The following is a 23304-nucleotide window of genomic DNA, read 5'->3' on the forward strand; positions in this document are numbered from 1 at the left end:
ACTATAGGACTTGCAGGACCTGCAGGACACTGAAGAGTTCATGAGAAATATTTTTAAAATTTCAAACATTATTTTTTAGCAGCATGACAGAAATTAGAAGGTTTTTCTTCCCTCAGCAGGACGGATGGGGAATTTAACGTGTCGGATTATATCATCATGGAGTTATAATCTGACCTTCTTCTGATGAAGTCGACGTTTATTAAAACAGGATTTTATCGTCATCAGATTGGACTAAACTTTCATTAGATGGTATAAAATCACAGACTAGTCCTTTACCAGAAGATGGACGATCTGAAAAGACTTGAGATCCTGGATCTGACGGTGGACGATGGACCACGGTTGGATTTACGATGTGTTTGGGATAACAATCTGAGATTTTGAGAACAAAGTTGAAATATTTTGAGAAAGGTTTGTGAAAAACAATATTTTGAGAAGAACATTTTTTTTTTTTTAGATTAAAAGTCATCATATGTAGAGAGTAAAGTCGGAATATAAGAAAAGAGTTATAAGAAAGGCGAAATATTACAAGAGAAAAGCTGCTTCGACAGCTTTACCTACTAAATATTACGACCTTTTCCTTCTAATATTCAGACTTTATTCTAAAAATATTTTGACTTTTTACTTAATTTATGATTTTTTTTCTAAACATATTTCGACTTTATTCTTGAACTCTCAGAATTGTTCACACTAACTTTCCATCGAACTTTAACTTTGGTTTTAGATCTTCTGACTCACTGACTGCTGGAATGAATTTTAAAGATTCTTGTTGGACTTCTGACTTTGGGGTTCGGACTAGAAGTGAACTGTTAGCCTTACTGAGAGAACTGGTTCTATCCCAGTTAAACCAGTCTGTTTCTGCTGGATCAGGTTTATATTTTTCTAACCCGCCTTGAGATTTCTATCAAAGAAAAATGTTTGTAACGTTACGCCAAAGACGAGCTGGATGAATAATATAAAAGATGCTGTAAGATTCATCTGATCTGATGCTTTTATGTTGAAGGAAAATCTTTTTATTTTTTGCCTTTTTACCCAAGAAAGTTTTTCATTACTAGTGTTGATATCAATACTTTTACAACCCTTTAATTCACTGAACAAAAGAAGACCTTCTCAAATGTACAAGAATTTTGACTTAATAAATCTAAAAGTCTAAAACTTTAAGAATATTTGATTTAAATCTGGAACTATCTGATCAGAGAACGAGTCCACAACAGAGAACGGTTGGTTGGTGGGTTGGCTGGTTGGCTGGTGGGTTGGTGGGTTGGTTGACTGGTTGGTTGACTGGTTGGTTGGTGGTTGGTTGGTTGGTTTGTTGGTTAGTTGGTGATTGGTTGGTTGGTTGGTTGGTTGGTTGGTATTCATGCTGTTAGTGTCCCGCTGTGTTCACGTTTGCTGCTAGAGGAAACGTCCTCAATAAAACATACTGTTTCTACTTTATCTCTGCTGTTTGTTCAGGTCATTTACACGTTGAGTTAAAATAAGTGCTGCGTATCATTTAAAAAATGACGATACCGGTACCCTTGTGATACCGATACCAATAGAGTACTTCATTTGATACCCTTTCTTTTCTATTTCATTTGATACCCATCATGTGAATGGAAGCTCTCAGTTGTGTAAAATGCTGCCACCACCTGAATTTGTATCAGACGCCACAGGCGTGTAGTACAGCCATACTTCTGAAGGTTTTGGTGGCATCTCGGCACGCTGAACTACCAACTCCGTCAAATACACCTCAATTGTCTTCATATATCACATATATCAGACTGTAATGGTTGTAGCTGCTGCAGTAGTGGGCCAATGACAAGTCGCATTAAATCGAAGAACGCTTGCGGTGATTGGCTGCAAGCAAAACACTTAACAGTCATTATAAACTAGGGATGTCCATAATTAACCCTTAACCGACATTAAAGGGACTGTTTGTAACTTCTTACACGTATAAATCACCAGGGTCGGTGTCCCATGCATGCTCGCATATGCAAGCTCGTGTGCGGCTATGCTGTTCGGACTCAGACTCCAACACAAACTACACTGAAGCACCAAAACCGCAAAGTAATATCTAGTGAAGCCCGTCTGTTAAACGGTGTTGGCCGCGGTCATAGTACGCGGGGAGACCGTAGCTTTGGTCTCCAGGGCCGGAGTCTCTGCTGTACTCTGCTCCTCTGCCTGCTTGCCTTCACTCAGCTTGCTCCACTCTCATGTGCATGCGCGCACACTCCACACTGCAGGAGACTTCGTAGCTCTGAGAATATCTAGTGAATGTAGAGTGGACGTTTGTGCAGAAATAAATGCTGCAGCTCCTCCAGACCAACAGAGGTTTCCCGTTTCTTGTGAAGTGACGGGGCTCCGCAGCCAGAAACGTTATCGTCTCCGACCGGGTGCCGGTGTCTCCCCTGTTCCCTCTGGCCGCAGTCGGGAGGCTGAAGCAGGAAAAGCCAACACTAGGATCAGCATCGATTCATGGAGAGACCTTCATCTGGTCAGCTAACATTACTGCCAAGCAGGTGAAATATAGAGTGATATTGTGGCTTTAGCTGACGTGTGTCGGCTCACTGTGTTGAGCGATGCTCGTTCATGTCTATTTAGAGCGAGCAAGCGCGAGCCCGACGCTGACTTTCGTTGACTACACGGCCACAGGTGTTGCTGTTAACAAGCAATTCTGATTCTTACAAACAGTCCCCTTAATGCTATCGGTTTAAACGGTTAAAAGAAATATTTATAATTATTAGAAAAGCTGGTCCACCTTAAGAGGCGGAGCCGGGGTTGCAGGTTACAGAAAGTCTGCTCCGGTCTCTCTGGCTCGCTTGAGCGGAGCGGAAGAGTTGTAGCCTCGTAGCATTTATCCACCGACTAATAAACTGTACACACACTGTCTGCTACTCCTCCGTTCAAAGATATAACACCACCAACAACCTCACACTCACCACCAACACATGGTCTGTTGGAAACTCGCACGTAGCACAAATTCACACACTTTAGTTGACCACTCGCTAAAGTCATGCAGGGCAGACATACAGCTGACAACCTGCTGAACTAAACTAAACTAAACTCAGTGTGCGGTGGAGACTTTTACTGGGAAAGTGGCTGCATGTCCGCTGAGCTGCTATGTTAACTATTCTGTTAAGTGCATTACTGCCTCCTGTGGACTATCTGTCTAGCTTTGCTCTGACATGTAATTGTGAGGACAGAATAGTAAAAGGACAATTACACAGCGGGTGAAAACCACGGGAATTACACTGTAATCAGCACACTGCATCCAAAGCTCTTCGAAGCAGCACCAAGTGGACAGACACATCATGGAGACCAACTCACAAGTCTCAAAGTCATCCGGAAGATCAAGCAGGTCTTCAGCCAGTGCAGCAGCAACCAAGGCAAGAGCTAAAGCGGAGGCAGCTCGTGTACAGGTCTCATACGCTGCAAAAGAGGCAGCTATGATGAGAGAAAAAGCTCATCTTGAGGCAGAGCATCAGAAAACCTTGGCTGAGACAGCACGGCGTAAAGCAGAGATGGAAGCCAGTCTGTATGTGCTACAAAAAGAGAGGTGTGCCACAGCAGCCTCAGCTGAAGCAGCAGTCTACGAAGCAGCGGTTGAAGTGGAAGAGAGACCTCTCGGAGACTTAACCCAGATCGCTCATGAGGATCCTGCTCAGCGTACCAGCGAGTATGTGCAGACCCATTCCTTAGCACCACACGCCCAGCAACAAGCTCCAGTCTCACAGCAACCGCCTGTCAAACCCACACAAACAGAGACCCCTCAGCAAAATACAGCTCAGAGCGGGCCACCTGCAAGGGCAGAGAATGTTCTGTCAAAGTTGTATATTAAAGACGAGCTAGTAAACAACATGCAAAGAGCAGACGAGCCAGTAGATGATGCACGAAGAGCATACTACCCTTGTTATTCCCCTCCACTGATGTCTCACACACCCAGCCTTAGGGGCTATGCATGTGAAATACCACAAATGACTGACTTGGCAAAATACCTGGTCAGGAGAGAAATAGTGAGTTCTGGACTGTTAAAATTTGACGACCGCCCGGAAAACTACTGGGCATGGAAGACCTCTTTCCAAGCTGTTGCCAGAGAGCTCAATCTAATAGCCAGAGAGGAGCTCGACCTACTCACTAAGTGGCTCGGCCCAGAATCATCTTTACAAGCTCTGCGAATCAGGTCAGTTCATGTGCACAATCCAACAGCAGGTGTAAACATGATTTGGCAGCGTTTAGAAGACAGTTACGGCTGCCCTGAGATGATTGAACATGCCCTGCTACAGAAGCTGGAGGATTTTCCCAGAATCTCTAACAAGGATGGCCAGAGGCTCAGAGAACTAGGAGACATACTTCTGGAGGTAGAGTCAGCAAAGGCAGGCGGGCACCTACCTGGCCTTGCATATCTTGACACTGCTAGAGGAGTCAATCCTATAGTGGAAAAGCTTCCATACGGCCTGCAGGAACGCTGGATCTCTCAAGGCTCCAAGTACAAAGATGAACACTGTGTTTCTTTTCCACCATTCAGTTTCTTCGTGAAATTTATATGCAGCCAAGCAAAGACCAGGAATGATCCAAGTTTCGTGTTTTCCACATCCAGCAGCTTGAACCATTCTAAGCCTGAGAAACCTGAAAGGTTCAGTAATCGGACACCAGTGTCAGCCCCACCTCCAGCTTCACAGGGCTACACACCTGCAAAGAAAGCAGATGATCCAAGCAATCAGTGCCCTGTCCACAACAAGCCACATCCTTTAGCAAAGTGCCGTGGATTCAGAGGCAAGCATTTGGACGAAAGGAAAGCTTATCTGAAGGAAATGTTCATCTGCTTCCGGTGTTGTGCATCTACAAAGCACATTGCTAAAGACTGTAAGGCAGCTGTGAAGTGCAAGGAGTGTAATAGTGACAAGCACATCTCCGCATTACACCCAGGTCCAGCTCCCTGGTCAGTGGGGACCTTTGTAATGGAGCAAGAGCATCGCCTGAAGTAACATCTATGTGCACCGAAATCTGTGGCAAGACCCTTGGGCCCAGATCATGTGTTAAAATCTGCTTAGTCCACGTCTACCCTGCTAACCGTCCTGACAAAGCTGAGAGAATGTACGCAGTGTTAGACGACCAAAGCAACCGGTCACTGGTGAAGTCAGAGTTTTTCAACCTGTTTGGCATCACTGGAGATTCATCCTCGTACACTCTGAAGACATGCTCAGGCATAAAGGAGACAGCAGGAAGGAAAGTCAGCAATTTCATTGTTGCATCACTCAATGGGAAAACCAAGGTTGCACTCCCCCCTCTCCTAGAGTGCAATACGATGCCAGATGCCAGATGCCAGATCTGAAATTCCCACTCCTGACATCACACAGTACTTCCCTCATCTCGCACCAGTAGCAGACAAAATTCCTCCACTTGACCCCAGGGCTCCAATCCTTCTGTTGCTAGGGCGGGACATTCTGAGTGTCCACAAAGTATGCGAGCAGTGCAATGGTCCACATAACACACCATACACGCAGCGATTGGATTTAGGCTGGGTAATTGTGGGTGAGGTCTCCCTCGGAGGAGCTCACAAGCCAACCAACGTGAATGTCTACAGGACAAATGTGCTGCAAAATAGACGCACCTCATTTGTCATGCCCTGTAATGGAACAACCCATGTGAAGGAGAAATTCAGTGCTCCTATACAGCAACATCATTCGAGCCCTCCTTTCTGTTCAGAGAAAGAGGTCTCCCACCAAAGTCCTCTCAAGAAACTTGATTCCTTTATTGATGACAAAGGGTTGATGAGAGTTGGGGGTCGCTTGCAGTCAGCTGATCTGTCAGAACTGGAAAAACACCCTCTGATAATCCCAGCGAACCACCATGTAGCCACTCTACTAGTCAGGCATTACCACAACCAAGTCGTGCACCAAGGCCGTAAGTTCACTGAAGGCGCATTGCGCACAGCAGGACACCGGGTCGTTGGAGGCAAGAGGCTCATTTCCAGTGTAGTCCACAAATTTGTCACTTGCAGGAAACTAAGAGGACGGCTAAAGGAACAAAAAATGTCCTACTTACCTGCAGACAGAGTCTCTGTGGATCCACCCTTCACCAATGTCGGCCTATATGTGTTTGGGCCGTGGAGTGTCACATCCCACCGCACTAGGGGGAATAGTGCTGAAAGCAAAAGATGGGCTGTGATGTTTACTTGCCTGAGCACACGAGCGGTTCATCTGGAGGTTGTGGAGTCAATGTCGACTTTCAGCTTTGTCAATGCCTTGCGTCGATTCCTGTCAATCAGAGGACCAGTCAAGCACCTACGGTCAGACCGAGGCACAAACTTTGTTGGGGCCTGCAAAGAACTCAAAATCAATGTCAATGACCCAGAGATCAAAACATACTTACTGGACCAAGGCTGCACTTGGACATTCAATGCACCGCATTCATCTCACATGGGAGGTGTGTGGGAGAGAATGATTGGTGTTGTTCGTCGCATTCTTGACGGTCTCCTGCTGAAAACCTCAACCACTCGCCTCACACACGAGGTGTTGACCACTCTTCTGGCTGAAGTCATGGCCATAGTGAACAACAGACCTTTGGTTCCTGTTTCAACTGACCCTGAATCGCTTGAAGTTCTCTCACCTGCAATGCTTCTGACCCAGAAAGCCAGCGTTGTGCCAGCACCTCCCGGTGACTTTGAGCGCAAAGACCTCTACAAAAGCCAGTGGAGACAGGTACAAAGTCTCGCAGACTGTTTCTGGAAGAAATGGAGGCAAGAGTATCTTGCAACGTTGCAGACAAGGCGGAAGTGGAAAGGCGAGAGACCCAACATTCAAGAAGGTGATGTCGTCTTACTCAAGGACTGTCAGGTGAAGCGTAATGAGTGGCCTGTCGGGCTTGTAGTCCAGGCCATACCTAGTGCCGACAACAAGGTGCGGAAAGTCGAAGTCAGGATTATGAAACAAGGAACTGCCAAAACATACCTCAGACCTGTTACAGAGGTCATTGTGCTCTTGTCTGAGAATAGACAGAAGGACTAAATGATAGTGGCATACTTGTTAATATACCAGGAGGGGAGTATTCTGTTAAGTGCATTACTGCCTCCTGTGGACGTTTAAGGTAGTGAGTGTTTTTTCTAAGTTTCACTTTCGATTCTCCATGTGATTTTCAGTTGAACAAAGAGCAGCCCACAGTATGCATGCAAAAGCAGTTCTCTCCCTTCATTTGAGCCTTGGAGTATATATGTCCGTAAGTAAAGATGTGAATCATTGTTAGATAGACTGTTTTGATAAAGAAATAGTCCTGTGGAAGGAAAATGTTATTTGATTGATTGTTATGAATCTACTTTAGTCTACACATGTGTGTATGCTCACTTTTCAGATTGCTGGCTAACCAAGGGAGATTTCAATGGAGGTCTAAGCTAATAACTGTACAACTTGTAAACTAACCTAAGTTACTTACCTGGTGGATATGTATGTTAAGTTAAAACACTAACCTGCCATGTTATTACCTGAAAAGAGAGAGGGTTCAAATTCAAGGTCATTTAAAAAGAAGTTTAATTCATGTTTATTACATTAAGTTAACAAGTATTTCATAAGCAGAACTATTTACATTGTAATTTCATTTCATATGCTTGTATCTGCTGTGTATGCAGAATATTAATACATGCTTTGTATGTATTTATTTCAGTTTTACAGAAACGACCATCAGTAAAGCCACACCTTTTTCAAGACACGGTTTTATTGGAGTTTTTGTTCACTATCTGTCTAGCTTTGCTCTGACACGTAATTGTGAGGACAGATTATTAACGCTCCCATCAACTAATATCGGTTATACTGCTGCTGCTGGTACGAGGCACAAATCTTGTCGGTTAATAATCGGTTAATGAGGGTCGGTTATCGGTTAAGAAAATGTTTCAAAATGAGCATCCCTAGTATCATTATATCTACACTAGAAGCTTCCGCCTGCTGTCAGTGACAGCTCTCAGATCAGAAACATGACACCAGAGTGATGTAGGATGTGAAACGAGATGAATACAGGAAATAAAAGGTCTCAGAGAAAGAAATCAGTCACTCAGAGAAACCGTCTTCTGTCTCTGATTGTCAGATCAAACTGCAGACTGCAGACTGGTGGTGATTGGTGCTGTTAGCGAGGCTTTCAGTCCTCCTCCACCTCCTCCACCCGCCCCCTCTGACCTCAGACCTAAGTAAAGAGGAAGCTGTGGTGATTGCTGCTGAGTGTTTCTTCAGTCTCACTCTGTCAGCGCTGAGTATCGATACGATCAGAGCTGGAGAATCAACACCGAGGACACATGTTCATCGTTATCTGTCCATCAGCTGCTCCTCCATCATGGTTCCATCAGTCCTCCTCCTCGTCTTCCTCGTCCTGCTGAGCTCTGCCGGCTCGCTGCCTCCTCCACGAACCTCCTTCCTCCTCAGTAAGTCCATCAAACATTTCTAATCGATCATCAATTAGTTCCTATCGCTAATAATCTGATTAGAGTCACTGGCAACATAAATCTGTCTCTTTTTACTTTAAAACATATTTGTCATAGTGGTATTGATTAAATGTTTTAGTCTGTGCTTTTATGAATAACAATAATAATAATAATACATTTATTTATATAGCACTTCTCAAAACAGATGTTACAAAGTGCTTCACAAGACAATAAAAGCAGATAAATAAAGTAAAAGCTATGGTAACTGTTAAAACAGAACATCAGACAATAAAAGCAGATAGAGTAAAACAAATATGGTAATACTGCTAAAACAGAACATCACAGAACATATCAATAATAATAGATGAATCACATTGTTAACTTAATATTTTTACTTTTTTCATCAGTTAATTTATCAGTTATATTATTGTTACTATTAATATTTTACTTTTTCAAATGTTTTAAGGCCATTATCGAGAATCGCCTTGTCCATAAAATGTCTGAAAATAGTTTCCCAGGGTTCATTGTGACGTCTTCAGATGTTTTGTTTTGTCCAAAATCCAAATATATTCAGTTTATTATGAGAAAGAATGGAGAATATCACATTTGATGAGCTGGAACAAGTGAATTTATGTTTTCATTCAACCAGGTCTCACATGAAGGCGTATAGATACCACGACATTACACAGACATTCCACGTGTCATGAGGACGCATTTGAACGTTTTCACATGTCATTTGTACGCCACGCAAACGCCTGCAGTTAGGTTTAGGCAAGAAAACCACTTAGTTAGGGTAAGGGAAAATGTAATGGTTGGGCTTAAAATAAGTAAGGAAACTAAGTAAAACACTTAAAGATACATATGGCAAGCCGTTTTAACATTTAATAGCTAAGCTTGACTATCCTGAATTAACAGAGATATCTACAACTGCATTGTGACTAGTCAGAATTCTTATTCCAGATGTCTATATCGTCATTCTGACTAGTCAAAACGACAGTTATAGATATCTATAATTCAGTTCAGACTATCCTAAATAACAGTTACAGATATCTTTAACCTCGTTATGGCTAGTCAGAGTTGTTGTCATGACGTTGCTCATCAAGGCTTCTCATTGGATATCGGCCCAACAAAGCATCTGAACAGTGTTAGCAGAAGCTTTTGCTGACTTGCAACATCAACGTCATTTCACCTAGTCAGAACTCTGGTTCTAGATATCTGTTATTACATTTAGACTATCCGTAACTCCAGTTAGAGATATCTACAATGTCATTCTGACTAGTCAACATTTAATTTTAGATATCTAAAAAGGACAATGTAGATATCTTCAGTTGAGGGGAATTAAAGATATCTTGAACTGGAATTCTGACAAGTCAGAATTAAATTGTAGATATCTGAAACTGGAAGTACGACTAGTCATAATTCAGATCTGGATATCCGCAATGTGAATAATGAATATCCGCAACTGAAATGTAGATATCTGTAATGAGAAACCCCATACACATGAATGGCAAAAGTAGTTTGAATCGGACTAGTAAAAATAGAATTAGGGATATATTGCATTAGAGTTTTGACAAGTCAGTTACTGTGATGAAATTCATAATTATAGTTGCTTCACATCTGGCGTCATAACCTCGGAGGAAGTGGATCAGCTGATCACTGACTCAGATTGCACCCTGACATGTAGCATCAATGTTAAATAAATATAAATAACATACATTAATGTACAGACATGATGAGGTGTTGGACATCATGTCACAGGAACCAACAGCTCTGATGTGATGCCACACGTTTCCTGTCTGACACCCAGAGAGGGGAGTGTGTGTGTGTTACAGATGCATTATCTCAGAGAGGAAATTACAGATACTCAGCTGTGATCAGAGCGTTGATTGAACCTGGACTTCATGAAAGTTGCTCAGTTTTTGTCCCTCTGACGAATGTTCGAATGATTATTTTGTTAAATTATATTAAATATTTTGGTCAGAATGATGTTATTTTGTTAAATTATGTTAAATAAATGAATATTTTGGTCTTAGAGTAGTAGAAGTATAAAGTACCTCAAAATGGTACTTAAGTGCAGTACTTCCATCCATTGTTAATAGAAAATGTTGATTAGTGGAGCTTGAAATGTGACACACTGACTGTAAACCGTCCTGTAATATGAAACTGAGCTCAGAGGTCGTCGTCCTCCATATATTACTCCATTACAGCTTCTCTCACTGCAACACTTTCATTTACATGAGCTGCATTAAGTGGAAATTCCACATTATAACATTTTACCATCACTGCCATCGCAACTACCAGTCTGCGTCAGCGTTACCGTGGTAACAGACGTTCATTCACAGCTGTGGTGAGACTGGTAAAGAGAAGTAACTCCAACCACTCAAACTGAGACTGATGATTTCTGGTTATCAGTTCGGATGTCGTGACGAGGGATGAGAATCGAGAAAGCGTGGCGCTAATAGACCTGAGGGGACACACCTTATTTTTTCCCTGATAATGCGACACAAATCTGTGTTGAAATTGGCTATAGGAGAGTTAGTAGTGGATATCAGTAGTATTTTATAGCCAGATTCCCAAGAGGTAGAAAACCCATTTGGCCATTTGGTATCCAAATGTTTTAAAATGTTTTAAAATGTTCGAAATAATCCGAAAAATGCTAAAAAAAAAAAAAGTCAGAAAAATGTCCAAACAACTCAAAACAAGAGTCAACACCAACAGGAGAATACACTGTTTACCATTGGCAGAGCATTTTGGAGAATTTTTCTTGGGCGCTACCCACATAATCAGCTGTGCTGCTCATCCCACAGATGCATGATCCTTATAAGTTGGATATCATTGTGAAGGTAAATAAACAGGCTTTCCAACGATGTAAAATACAATGCCCATTAGCATTGTAACAACAGAGAAATAATCCACCAAACACAAGTTTCCAAACTTTTTTTTCCGAGTTTATATAATTAATGTGCAAAAGCAATTACCTTGTGTGTAACCTGCCGCCCAGAATGGACTAATTGATGAACCTCTTAAGCCCTCTAGGGTGCTGGAAGGTGTGGTTCTCCTAGACAGACATACCCAAAATAGATCAAGAATAGCTCCACAACTACTATATGCATGATCTTGATCTCTATGGATAGGTAAGACCTCAGAGAACATAACAGAGTGACATTGTGACTGTTACTATTCCTGAGTAAATTGTGATGAACCAAAGGAAAAAATTGACATTTTTATCCTGGCCTAAAATGTTTTCTAGATGAGACAGTGGATAACACCAACTTTTTTTTCCGAGTTTATGAACATAGAGCCGGGCAATATATCAATACTATATTGATATTGTGATATGAGACTAGATATCGTAAAATGGCATAAGTATTGTCTTTTCCTGGTTTTAAAGGCTGCATCACAGTAAAATGATGTCATTTCCTGAACCTACCAGATTGTTCTAGCTGTTCTATTGTTTGCCTTTATCCACTTTGTCATTATATCCACATTACTAATGATTATTTATTAAAAATCTCATTGTAATCCAAAAGTCTCGTAAACAGAATCCTCTCTGCAGATCGTGTGAACGAGATGAAACTGTCTGCTGTGAGATGTCGTATATTTCTATTTTTCCTATTTTAAAACTCTTACCTAAGATTCTGTGATCAGAAACAGACGACGAATTTCTCTGCAGCTCTGAACCACATCCTCTCAAAACCTGAACCCACTTAGTCGGCCTCAGCCTCAGAAACAGGAAGTGGTGCCGGTCAGCTGACTGCTGAAGCAGGCGATGTGTTCTTGGTGTTGTTATTTATCTCTCTGCTCTCTCACCTCCTGTTATAGTCTGGTTTATACTTATAACCAGATCACTGATGTGAACTCAGAGGCGAGAAGAACCACACAGCATGAATAACCGTCTTTTTCCACACACGGTGCATTGTGGGAAGGCTGGGGGTTCTTCAGACCACTGACTCACTTTTATTAGATCTCAGTGCTAAAGTGGTTCAAGTCTTTATTTGTCATTAACATTTAATGGCATAACATTTATTTTTGATTTTGGCAGGTTTCGTCCTCCATATCCCTGCTGACCAGAATGTGTTGTTAACTGTTGTGTTTGTGTCCAGACTCTGCAGACAGACCTCTGGTCTTCTTCAGCCTCCCCGACGTCCACAACACAACCACGTTGTTGCTAAGCGACAGTGGATCCACCCTGTACGTAGGGGCGCGGGACGCCGTCCTCTCATTGGACGTCAGTCAGAGTGATGTCATCAAACTGAAGAAGAAGGTGAGCTAGAGTCGATCTACTTAAACTCCCATGATGCTTTGATTTAGACTGAGTTATGTAGATGTAATGTCCTCTATTAAATCTGTCTGTCTGTCTCTCGTCAAGGTGGATTGGCGTCCATCCAAGAGTGAAATAAACGACTGTCAAGATAAAGGGAAGAACGCAACGGTAATTATGAACACTCCTCCATCCTCATTGATTTATTAAATGAGTTTTAGATCGTCTGGTGGGAATGTTTTCATCATGCTAAGCTAAATGTTGTTGTTGTTATGAGCCAAAAGGTCTCACTATGCTTCAAATGACGACGTGAACAGTTGGGCTGCTTGAACAACCTGCCCTGCTGAGACTCGTGGGTACCCATAGAACCCATTTTCATTCACATATCTGGAGGTCAGAGGTCATTTTGAAAATGGACAGTTTTTCCTCGCCAAAATTGAGCTTAAGTTTGGAGCGTTATTTAACCTCCTTCACGAAAAGCTAGTATGACATGGTTGGTACCAATGGATTCATTAGGTTTTCTAGTTTCATATGATACCAGTATCTTCTCCTTAAACCATACTGTAAATTTCTCTGTCCCTAAAATGAAAAAGCCTTTTCTTATCAAGCCCCCTTCCTCTGGAATAACCTCCCTATAAACACCAGACGGTCTGATTCTGTGGAGGCCTTTAAATCCAAACTCAAAACCCATCTTTTTGCCTTAGATTCATCAGGTTTTCTAGTTTCATATGATACCAGTATCTTCACTATAGCTTTAAAGTTGAGCCGCTACAACTTCCGAAATATCGATTGTGTTAATGCGTTAAAGAAATTAGTGGTGTTAAAACGAATTTGTGTTAACTCGTTATTATCGCGCTAAATTTGACAGCCCTAGTTAATACGTAATTTTACAACAAAAAACTGCCACACAGTTGTCTTCACCTGTCTGTCTGTCTGTCTGTCTGTCTGTCTGTCTGTCTGTCTGTCTGTCTGTCTGTCTGTCTGTCTGTCTGCAGGTCGACTGTCCAAACTTTGTGAGTGTTTTGCAGCTGATAAACTCCACCCACCTCTACGCGTGTGGCAGCTACGCCTACAGCCCCCATGATGCCTTCATCGTACGTCAATTTCTTTATAATGTATTATTCTGGCTGATTAGCACCAGGAGTGGAAAAGTACATTTACTCAGGTACTGTACTTAAGTAGGCTACAATTTTGATGTGCCTGTACTTAACTTGAGTATTTCCATTTTCTGCATCTTTAAACTTCTACTCCACTACATCTCAGAGGGAAATATTCTATTTTTAACAGATGTCTTAATTTTTCTTTTCTTTGGCAAGTGACCGTGTTATAAGAGGAATAATACCCTTCGAGGGGTCCATTATCAGGAATTAATGGACTTCACAGAGGCAACCTCCAGATAATGGACACCTCGAAGGGTATTATCCCTTACATACTATATACTCTATACTATATACTATATATATAAAGTAGTTCAAACTAGCTCTACACTTACAGTAAAATGCTAATTATGCATCAATACATCTTTATTAAATATTTAATAATGTCCTGTATAATAATATATCAGTCACACGGGCAAAACAAGAACTTTTACTTTGATACTTCAAGTACATTTTGCTGATAATACATTTGTGTTTTTACTTAAACAGGATTTTGAATGAAGAAATAAGGAGGACGGAACCTGCCAATATCAAAAATAAATGAATAAATTAAAAAATGTCATTAAATGTAGCAAAAATAATATCAAAAATAAATGCAGTCATTAATTAATTGATAAGATGTGACGGAAATTGATATTTTTGTTTTCATTTGGCTCTTTATTTATCTTTATATAAATTCCATTATTTATTTAATTTTCCCTTTTTTTTTTTTTTTTTTGCATTTCTTTTTTTATTTCTTATTTTTTTTTTTTTTTTTTTTTTTTAAATGTATCTACTTATTTATGCATTTATTTATTTATTTATTTCTGCACGATTTTCCTTTTGCATTTCACTCTTTATTTATTATATTGTGTCCGATGGTCACGCTGCCATTGGCAAGAAAAGAATACAGAAAAAAATAAATGCCAAAATAAGTAAATACATTCATAATGAATTAATGAAAATAAATATATAAATAAATTAAAGGGAAAATTAAACAGAAAAGTAAATAAATAAGGGAATTAATTCAAAGATAAATAAATTAAGAAACAAATTAAAACAGAAATATCAATTTATGTCACATTTCATCAATTAATTAGTTGCTACATTTATTTTTAATATTAATTTGCTGCATTTAATGACATATTTATTTATTGAGTCATTTATTTATATATTTATCTATGATTTGGGCAGCTTATGTCCTCCATAGTAAGAACTCTTACTTGTAGTGGAGTATTTTCACACTACTGTATTGGTACTTTTACTGCAGTAAAGCATCTGAATACATTTCCACCATTGATTAACACCTATATGTATTTTTGTTGCTGTTAACAGTTTATTATTACTGATATAATTGATGGACAAACTATGAAATAAAATGACATGTTAGTTTGTTGTTTCGTCTCCTTCAGGACGCAGAAAGCTTCTCGATGGTCCGACATGACGATGCTAAACATAAAGCTCGCTGTCCGTTCAGCCCCGTCCAGAGGAACACCGCCATCACCGTTGGTCAGTCCGCCCTCTCATCACATGATGATCACAAGTTTATTAATGATAAAAAACGCTGAACAAGCAAGAATAATGGTGCTTTATGTAACCAAACGAAAGCTTTAGTTAAAGCACCAACACCATCTTGTTGTGTTTACTGGCGTGCAGACGGCGAGCTCTTCACCGCCACAACCACCGACTTCAGAGGAGTCAAACCACAGATTTCTCGACACTTCAGCAAAGATGGCCGCCAAGACGTCAGCCAGGACTCGTCGTTCAGTTTACTGGAGGGTGAGTGATCATTCATCAGAGAATTCATTAGTCAGTCCATAGAAAGTTATTGATTGTTTAAGCCATCAGTCCAGCTTCTTGTGTGATTCACTTTCCCAGAATCCTTTGTGTTTCTGGTCAGACTGAATAAGCAGAAATAACCAGCATGAGAACAAAGTGTTGTGGTGAGTCACAAAGAGGAAGAAGACATAAAGGTGGCAGACAGAGAAACATTGCTGCAGGAACTGGAAGTTCTTTTACGCAAATTTACGCAAATTTGTTTTAACGCCACTAATTTCTTTAATGCATTAACGCAACTTGCAATTTCTAGTTTGTAGCGGCTCAGTTTTAAAGCTAGAGTGAAGAAACTGACATCATATGAAACTAGAAAATCTAAAAGAAAATGATGGGTATTGAGTTTGGATTTAAAGTCCTCCTCAGAATCAGACTGTCTGATGTCCATAGGGAGGTTATTCCAGAGGAAGGGGGCTCGATAAGAAAAAGCCCTTTGGCCTGCTAACTTCTTTCTCACTCTGGGGACAGAGGAGTATAATGTTTAAAGAGAAGATACTGGTATCATATGAAACTAGAAAAACCTAATGAATGCATTGGTACCAACCATGTCATATTAACTTGTCATGAAGGAGGTTAAATAACGCTCCAAACTTACACTAAATCTTGGCGTGGAAAAACTGTCACGGCCATTTTCAAAGGGGTCCCTTGACATCTGACCTCCAGATCAGTGAATGAAAATGGGTTCTATGGGTACCCACGAGTCTCCCCTTTACAGACACACTTTATGATAATCACATGCAGTTTTGGAAGAAGTAGAAAGACTCAAGTTAAGTACAAGTACCTTAAGATTGTACTTTAGCACAGTACTTGAGTAAATGTACTTAGTTACATTCCACCAGTGGAAACCACAATCTTTACATAAAAGATGATAACAAATTGATGAATTCCTAGATGTACATTGCTTTGGACAAAAGTCTATAATTCTCCTGTTGGTCTCTGACCTTCCTAAAATGCTGATATTAAAAACCATAAAAACCTTACAAACATATTTCATATACATCTGAATCACCTCACATACTTTGAACCAGACCACAGTGCAGTGAGGTTTCAAAAAGCAACAACAGGCTATACTTCCTACTTTCTGTCCCCAATGATTCATTTCCTCTTTGTGTCAAATAAAAATCCCTCTAAATGTCAAGAAGTCCCTCTCATGTTTGACTCCATTATCTACAAATGGAATAAATATTTTTTTTTTTACACGTTTCTTTATAGATACATGTTAAGTTACTGAAGCTGGTCATCATATCTCAGCTCTCAGATCTCCTCATTCAGACCACATGGCACATTTCCTCCTCTATCATCACTTCCTGTATTTCAGAGCCCACATTTGTCAGCTCGGCGTCGGACCCGTCAGACAGGAAACTCTACTTCTTCTTCAGCGAAATCGGGACAGAGTTCAGCTATGTAGACGATTTGCGAATCGCCCGAGTGGCTCAAGTGTGCAAGGTGACAGTGAACACAGATGATGATGATTTTCAACAGTAGTGTGTGTACAGAATGTGATCATATATTCTATAGCGAAGGTAATAACACTTGTTGTCCCTGTGTTCCCAGGATGACGTCGGAGGACAGAGGACGCTGCAGAACAAGTGGACGTCCTTCGCCAAAGCTCCTCTGCTCTGTCAGTTCCCTAAACAGCTTCCCTTCAACGTTCTCCAGGACGTGTTCACCCTTCTGCCAGGAGAGGGCGGCAACGCCTCCGACACGCTGTTCTATGGCGTCTTTACCTCTCAGTGGTACGAAGCCAAACCTCCATCTAGTTAAAACCTAAAGCCAATCACACATCAGACAAACGGCACATACCGGTACTTCACTAAAAGTCAAGGCCACGCCCCCTTTTGGGGGAAAGAAAACAGAAGATCTCATAGACTTCAATGTAATCCAATGGTCTATAGCTTGGAGCCATAAAGCCATGCTGGTCTGGTCTATAGCTTGGAGCCATAAAGCCATGCTGGTCTGGTCTATAGCTTAGAGCCATAAAGTCGTGCTGGTCTGGTCTATAGCTTGGAGCCATAAAGCCTTGCTGGTCTGGTCTATAGCTTGGAGCCATAAAGCCATGCTGGTCTGGTCTATAGCTTGGAGCCATAGAGCCATAAAGCCATGCTGGTCTGGTCTATGGCTTGGAGCCATAAAGCCATGTTGTCTGGTCTATAGCTTGGAGCCATAAAGACCCTCTATTATATCTTTTTTTAGGACATGGCAGGGGAACAAATCAGAGATCAGCAGTCCTCTCGATAATAACATGAGTATTATCTGTGGTCTGGTTCAGGTCTTCGGGTCCAGAATCGGCCGTGTGCGTCTTTTCGTTGAAGGACGTTAGGGCGGCATTCACCGGGAGCTACCGGACCTTTGACATGCAGACCCACCAGTGGAGTCCGATAGTGGGAAAACTCTCCTACCTGGGGCAGGTGAGGAGGTCACCGTCACATAAATCCAAACACAAAACCTTTTTGCCTTAGATTCATCAAGTTTCATATGATACCAGTATCTTCACTCTAGCTTTAAAACTGAGCTACAACCTCCAAAATATCAGTTGCGTTAATGAGTTAAAGAAATTAGTGGCGTTAAAACAAATTTGTGTTAACACGTTATTATTGCGTTAACTTTGACAGACTCAGTTTTCAGCTAAATACACATCAAAATTAAGACTGCAACCCGACATAAACAACTTACATGTTCTTTAACACTGAGGTGACACATTCACATTAAATACTGGAACCTTTGAAATTCTTAAATGACTCATTTCACATTAAAATATCACTAAAACACAATGTTTTTACATAAAATCCAAAATGTATGTGATGTACACCCTAACACCACGGATCAGATAAAGTAAAGTGTTAAAAAAAAACGTTTAAAAAGTGTGACTATACAAGGAAGGGAAACGGCGTCCCTCAGGGGTCGATTCTGGGCCCAGTTCTGTTCTCAGTAATTTGAACTCTGGGCCTGTTTTATTGAAAATACTGATTTAACTGTAGATTTAACTGTGTGACCCTCCTGACAGTGTGGACTGGACAGCGCTACAGATTCTGAATTAGCGCAGGTGAAGAAGAGTTTCCTGACCAGCGACAGCGTCGGAGGCAGTCCCATCGTTGTTTCTTCAGGGCAGCAGTACAGTCACGTGACTGCGATGAGGACGCAGGCCGCCGATGGCAAACAGCATACTGTCCTCTTCCTTCTTACAGGTGAGATGGCGTACTAAACTTCATTTATTTTGATGCTGTCACATGGAAATTCATATTCTGTATTTAAAAGTGTTCATCATCTCTCTGTGATGTCCAGAGTCTGGATTCCTCCACAAAGTGGTTTTGTTGGATGGGGGTGCTCGTGTTATTGAGGAGATTCAGGTCTTCACACAACCTCAGCTGGTCAGAAGCATCGTCCTCTCCTCCTCCAAGGTAATCCTCACTCCTTATTATTATGATAATAATTATAATATTTAACTAAACAGTCTCAGCTGGCTCACGGGGTTGTATGATCCAGAACAGAAACACCACCCCATAGTTTGTTTGTACAGGCAGCGTTTTACGACCCATATTTACGTTTATTGTTGGGCGACGACCTCTAGTAGCCATAGTAACATAATATGACAATGATAATGTATTATAATAATAATAATAATAATATATAATATTTTCCTAAACCTAACCAAGTAGTTTTTGTATGGAGGACGGAACCTGCCAAAATAAAAAATAAATGAATAAATGACTCGATAAAATAAATAAATATGTCATTAAATGCAGCAAAAATAATATTAAAATAAATGTAGCCATTAATTAATTGATAAAATGTGACATAACTTGATGTTCTATTTTATTTTGCTTTATTATTTGTTCACCTTTGTATTAATTTCCTTATTTATTTACTCTTCTGTTTAATTTCCATTTTTATTTATTTATTTATTTATTTTTGTGACTTTTTACATTATCTTTTTATTTATAGATTTTTAAATGTATGTATTTATTTATTTTATTTAAATTTTTTTAAGTATTTATTTTTGCATTTATTTATTTATTATCTGTTTATTTATTAATTTTTAAATATATGTATTTATTTATTTTTGCATTTATTTGTATTTATGTATTCATTTTTGCATTTATCTATTTATTATCTATTTATATTTTTGTATTTATTTTTTGCGTTTATTTATTTATTTTTAAATGTATGTATTTATTTATTGGTTTAACTGGGAAATATTTCACATGTGTATTCCAGAGTACATGTCACAGTGTTTTTTGGTCTTATAGGGAGTTCTCTATGTGGGGACATCGGAGGGCGTGACCGGCGTACCTGTGGCCAGGTGCTCCATCTACAGAAGCTGCAGTCAGTGTGTTCTGGCCAGAGATCCTCTGTGTGGATGGAGCCGGACCGCCAGCATCTGCACCAGACTGGACCACAGTCACCACAACATGTACGTCACAGTTATTATTTCATATTTAGGGATAAAATTAACTAAATATTACTTAACTACTCCATTCAGTGGGGGGTTCTGTAGATGGTACCAACAGAAACCCGAAGTCGTCTATGGAGGACGGAACCTGCCAAAATAAAAAATAAATGAATAAATAAATAAATGACTCTAAAAAATAAATAAATATGCCATTAAAATAGCTAAAATATTATAAAAAATAAATGTAGTCATTAATTAATTGATCACAAATGTGTGAGGGAGTGTCGCCACCCTCTGGTGGAGCTAGTAAATAAACCTCATACTTACAGATTGCTTCTACAGATCTGCTGCGGTACGAATTGGACAAAATTAAGCAAACAAGCAGGAAGGAAGTTAAAATGTCACGTGACCCACAGACCGACAGGAAGTGATCCATAAATGTGCAAATATCATTTCACCTGTACAAATGGATGCACAAATGCATATATATAATTTATATATATATATATTTGTTATTGCCAGGTGTATCAGGTACACACTAGGAATTTGCTTTGGTTCGTTGGTACAAATAAGTAGTAAAAAATAACAATAGAATGATTAAAACGTTAGAATAAAATAGGAAAAAATAATTGAAATTCTAGCAATATACAAATATAAACTATCCCTTGCAAGTATTGCAAGTAAGATATAAATAAAAAGTAAACATAACAAAACAGATTGTGCTAAATCATGTAAACCTATAACATTTTTATGTCAAATAAAAATCTGTGTTTACAGAGAAAGTTTGCAAATCGCCCTGTATTTTTGTGGATGTGAATTTACACAACACAAATATACAAATACATGTTTGTGAATAGTGAAATATTTGTAGATCATGGACCATTAAAGTCCCCTGAGGCAAATTTGTGATTTGTGATTTTGGGCTATACAAATAGAATTGACTTGACTTGACTACATATTTGTGGATTGTCTTCTGTGGATTACAACTATTAAAGTCTAATAAAAACTTCCATATGTCGTTTTACTGCTTAGGACTCAAGACCTGAAGGACGGCAACGTGGTAGAACAATGTCGGGGAGAAACCAGGGCCAGCCAAGTCACAGGTAACATCTTCCTCTGTAAGAGATATTAAATCTAAACACAGATGTGAAGCATCTCCAACACAGTTTGGAATGGAGTTTGTTTTTGTTTTCAGCTGAAAACAGTGAGTTTTACTCAGCACCATCACCGTCTCTCTCTCGTATTTATTCTAAAATCTTGCGTCCTACAGAAGTCAACGTTCATTTGAACACAGCGGTGAGGCTTCAGTGTGTGAAACCTTCTAACCTGGCCACACTGACCTGGACCTCCCCTCGGTTCCCTCACCTGCCGGAGAGCCTCTTTATCCAGTCACCTGACGGCAGCCTGAGCTTCCTCGCCACCTTCGACACCTACCGCTGCGAGGCGGAGGAAGATGGATACAAGGAGGAAGTCGCCAGCTACGTTGTCCGACCGGTTGCTGCTCCTCGCTCCTTAGGCCCCATTACGAAGGCCAACAGATTCCATGTGACCAATGACAAAGAAGAATCCTACGAGGACATCTTTATTGATGAACCGATGACTTCTACGATACCGTCAGGAGACCCAGAGGACGACCCGATTAAGGACAAAGGTCATACATTCATGACCTCTTTAAAAGACGAGACCGACTCCAGTAAAGAAGATTCTGGATGGAGAAACGGCGGTTTGGGCTACACCCCAACCTCCAGAAGTGACTCTCAGTCCCAGAAGGAGACGCTCCATGACGCTTACGTTAAAGAGAAGAGTTACTACAGCGAGCTGATTGTGGTTTGCATCCTACTGGTGACCTGCATCTCCGTCCTGATGCTCGGAGGCCTCTACCTGTGGAGCCAGAGGAAGACCGGAAAAATGAGTCCTCTGGTCAGTCCAGAGGACGACAGCAAAACAAACCAGTATATGGAGAGTGTTCCCTCTCTGAGCTGCCCTGAGGATGCTGGTCCTGAGCTGAAGGCGGTCTGCTGATACCATAGTTTTCTCTTTTTATACATATAAAGATTTCTTTTTATTAGCATAAGGCTTATTTTACCATACAAGTCCAACGTGTATCAACATTTCTTTTTTGTTTTTAAAACAAATATTGAAATCAGAAAAATAAAATAACATAAGAAATTAATAATATTAGAAAAAATGTGGTATGATATATTATTGACAATGAACCTATCCTTGTATCAAATATACTTTTAACTACATAATCATAGTAATAATGATAATAATAATAATAATAATAATTGTTATTAGTAGTAGTAGTATTATTAATTATTATAGACATTAAAAATACTTTGTTTTATTAGATAGGAATGTGTAACAGTGATGCTTAAATGTTTTAATACATGTTGAATGACTCAAATTTGTTATTATGAATATTTTATTAAATTATCTGTTTATATTCTGTGTTTAAAATCAGGGATTAGGCTGTATGAATATCGAATCCTGTCTTGTGTTGATATATTTTTTATGTTATGAACACAGTTAAATGAATGTATGTAAACAGGATGAGATGTGAAACCTGCTGTGAATGTAAGAAGTCAAAACAGTTTATATATTTTTTTTATAATTTAATCTTTAATTCATTCTTGTGTTTTTAGTATTATTTTGTTTAATTGTCTTCACAAACACAGTCTCCTCTCGTGTTTCAATTTAAAACTATAAAATGTGAACATGTTGAATATTTGTTGTTTTCATTTATTTAGAATAAAAATCACTGCTAACGCTGCACCGACAGTTATAAAGGTAGGTAGGCCGGTAGGACCCGCATGTACCTGGGTGGGCTCATGGGTTTTTACCAGAACAAGAGAGGCGGCGACATCCATGTTTTCTTTGTGTTCGTTTGCTTGCTTTTTTTGGCTAAATAAATCATCAAAAACCTGTATTTTGCATGGACAATGGACTCTATTGCCTGTGTAAGCCGCATTATCCATGGTGCATCAGTGGCCCTTTGATTGAAGTTTGATTTTCTGCCACAAATGGCCACTAACATATGTAATGAAATGTATACAAAAATACATTTGAAGTGGGATATATTACCAAGATATGCATGGAAATATAAATATATCCAAGAGACATGAGAGGATCATGTAATTAAACTGCTGAATTTAAGTTCTGGCACCTTTTAGGGGGTTTCTTTAATAAAGAGAAGTTAGTTTCAGACGCGCTGCAAGGTGTCGTTCAGGAAATAAAGAGAAGTTGGTTTCAGACGCGTGTTCTCGGAAATGATGGTGTGGAGATACACATGCTGCCTTCA

The 23304-nt window shown here is 39.9% G+C and overlaps 2 protein-coding genes across 4 annotated transcripts; both read left to right on the forward strand.

The window, feature by feature from the left end:
• Positions 1 to 306: 306 nt before the first annotated feature.
• On the forward strand, positions 307 to 6308 carry LOC141779514 (uncharacterized). Of its 3 annotated transcripts, none has more exons than XM_074654390.1 (2): positions 307 to 1261; positions 1318 to 6308. In XM_074654390.1, the coding sequence occupies exon 2, from the start codon at positions 3291 to 3293 to the stop codon at positions 4962 to 4964; it is 1674 nt and encodes a 557-aa protein (XP_074510491.1). In that variant the 5' UTR covers positions 307 to 1261; positions 1318 to 3290; the 3' UTR covers positions 4965 to 6308. The 3 variants fall into 3 exon arrangements, with proteins under 3 accessions (XP_074510491.1, XP_074510490.1, XP_074510489.1); XM_074654389.1 differs by having other exon boundaries at positions 307 to 1257; XM_074654388.1 differs by having other exon boundaries at positions 307 to 1249.
• A 780-nt stretch (positions 6309 to 7088) lies between these two features.
• LOC141779510 (semaphorin-4A-like) lies at positions 7089 to 22929 on the forward strand. Its single transcript, XM_074654380.1, has 15 exons — positions 7089 to 7194; positions 8053 to 8383; positions 12487 to 12647; positions 12753 to 12815; positions 13640 to 13738; positions 15193 to 15289; positions 15437 to 15559; positions 16932 to 17059; positions 17168 to 17349; positions 17883 to 18021; positions 18618 to 18798; positions 18896 to 19011; positions 19861 to 20024; positions 21036 to 21106; positions 21274 to 22929. The coding sequence occupies exons 2-15, from the start codon at positions 8296 to 8298 to the stop codon at positions 22023 to 22025; spliced, it is 2364 nt and encodes a 787-aa protein (XP_074510481.1). The 5' UTR covers positions 7089 to 7194; positions 8053 to 8295; the 3' UTR covers positions 22026 to 22929.
• The last annotated feature ends 375 nt before the right edge of the window (positions 22930 to 23304 follow it).

The sequence above is a fragment of the Sebastes fasciatus genome, chromosome 12, assembly GCF_043250625.1.
Source record: "Sebastes fasciatus isolate fSebFas1 chromosome 12, fSebFas1.pri, whole genome shotgun sequence".
NCBI classification, from domain to species: domain Eukaryota; kingdom Metazoa; phylum Chordata; class Actinopteri; order Perciformes; family Sebastidae; genus Sebastes; species Sebastes fasciatus.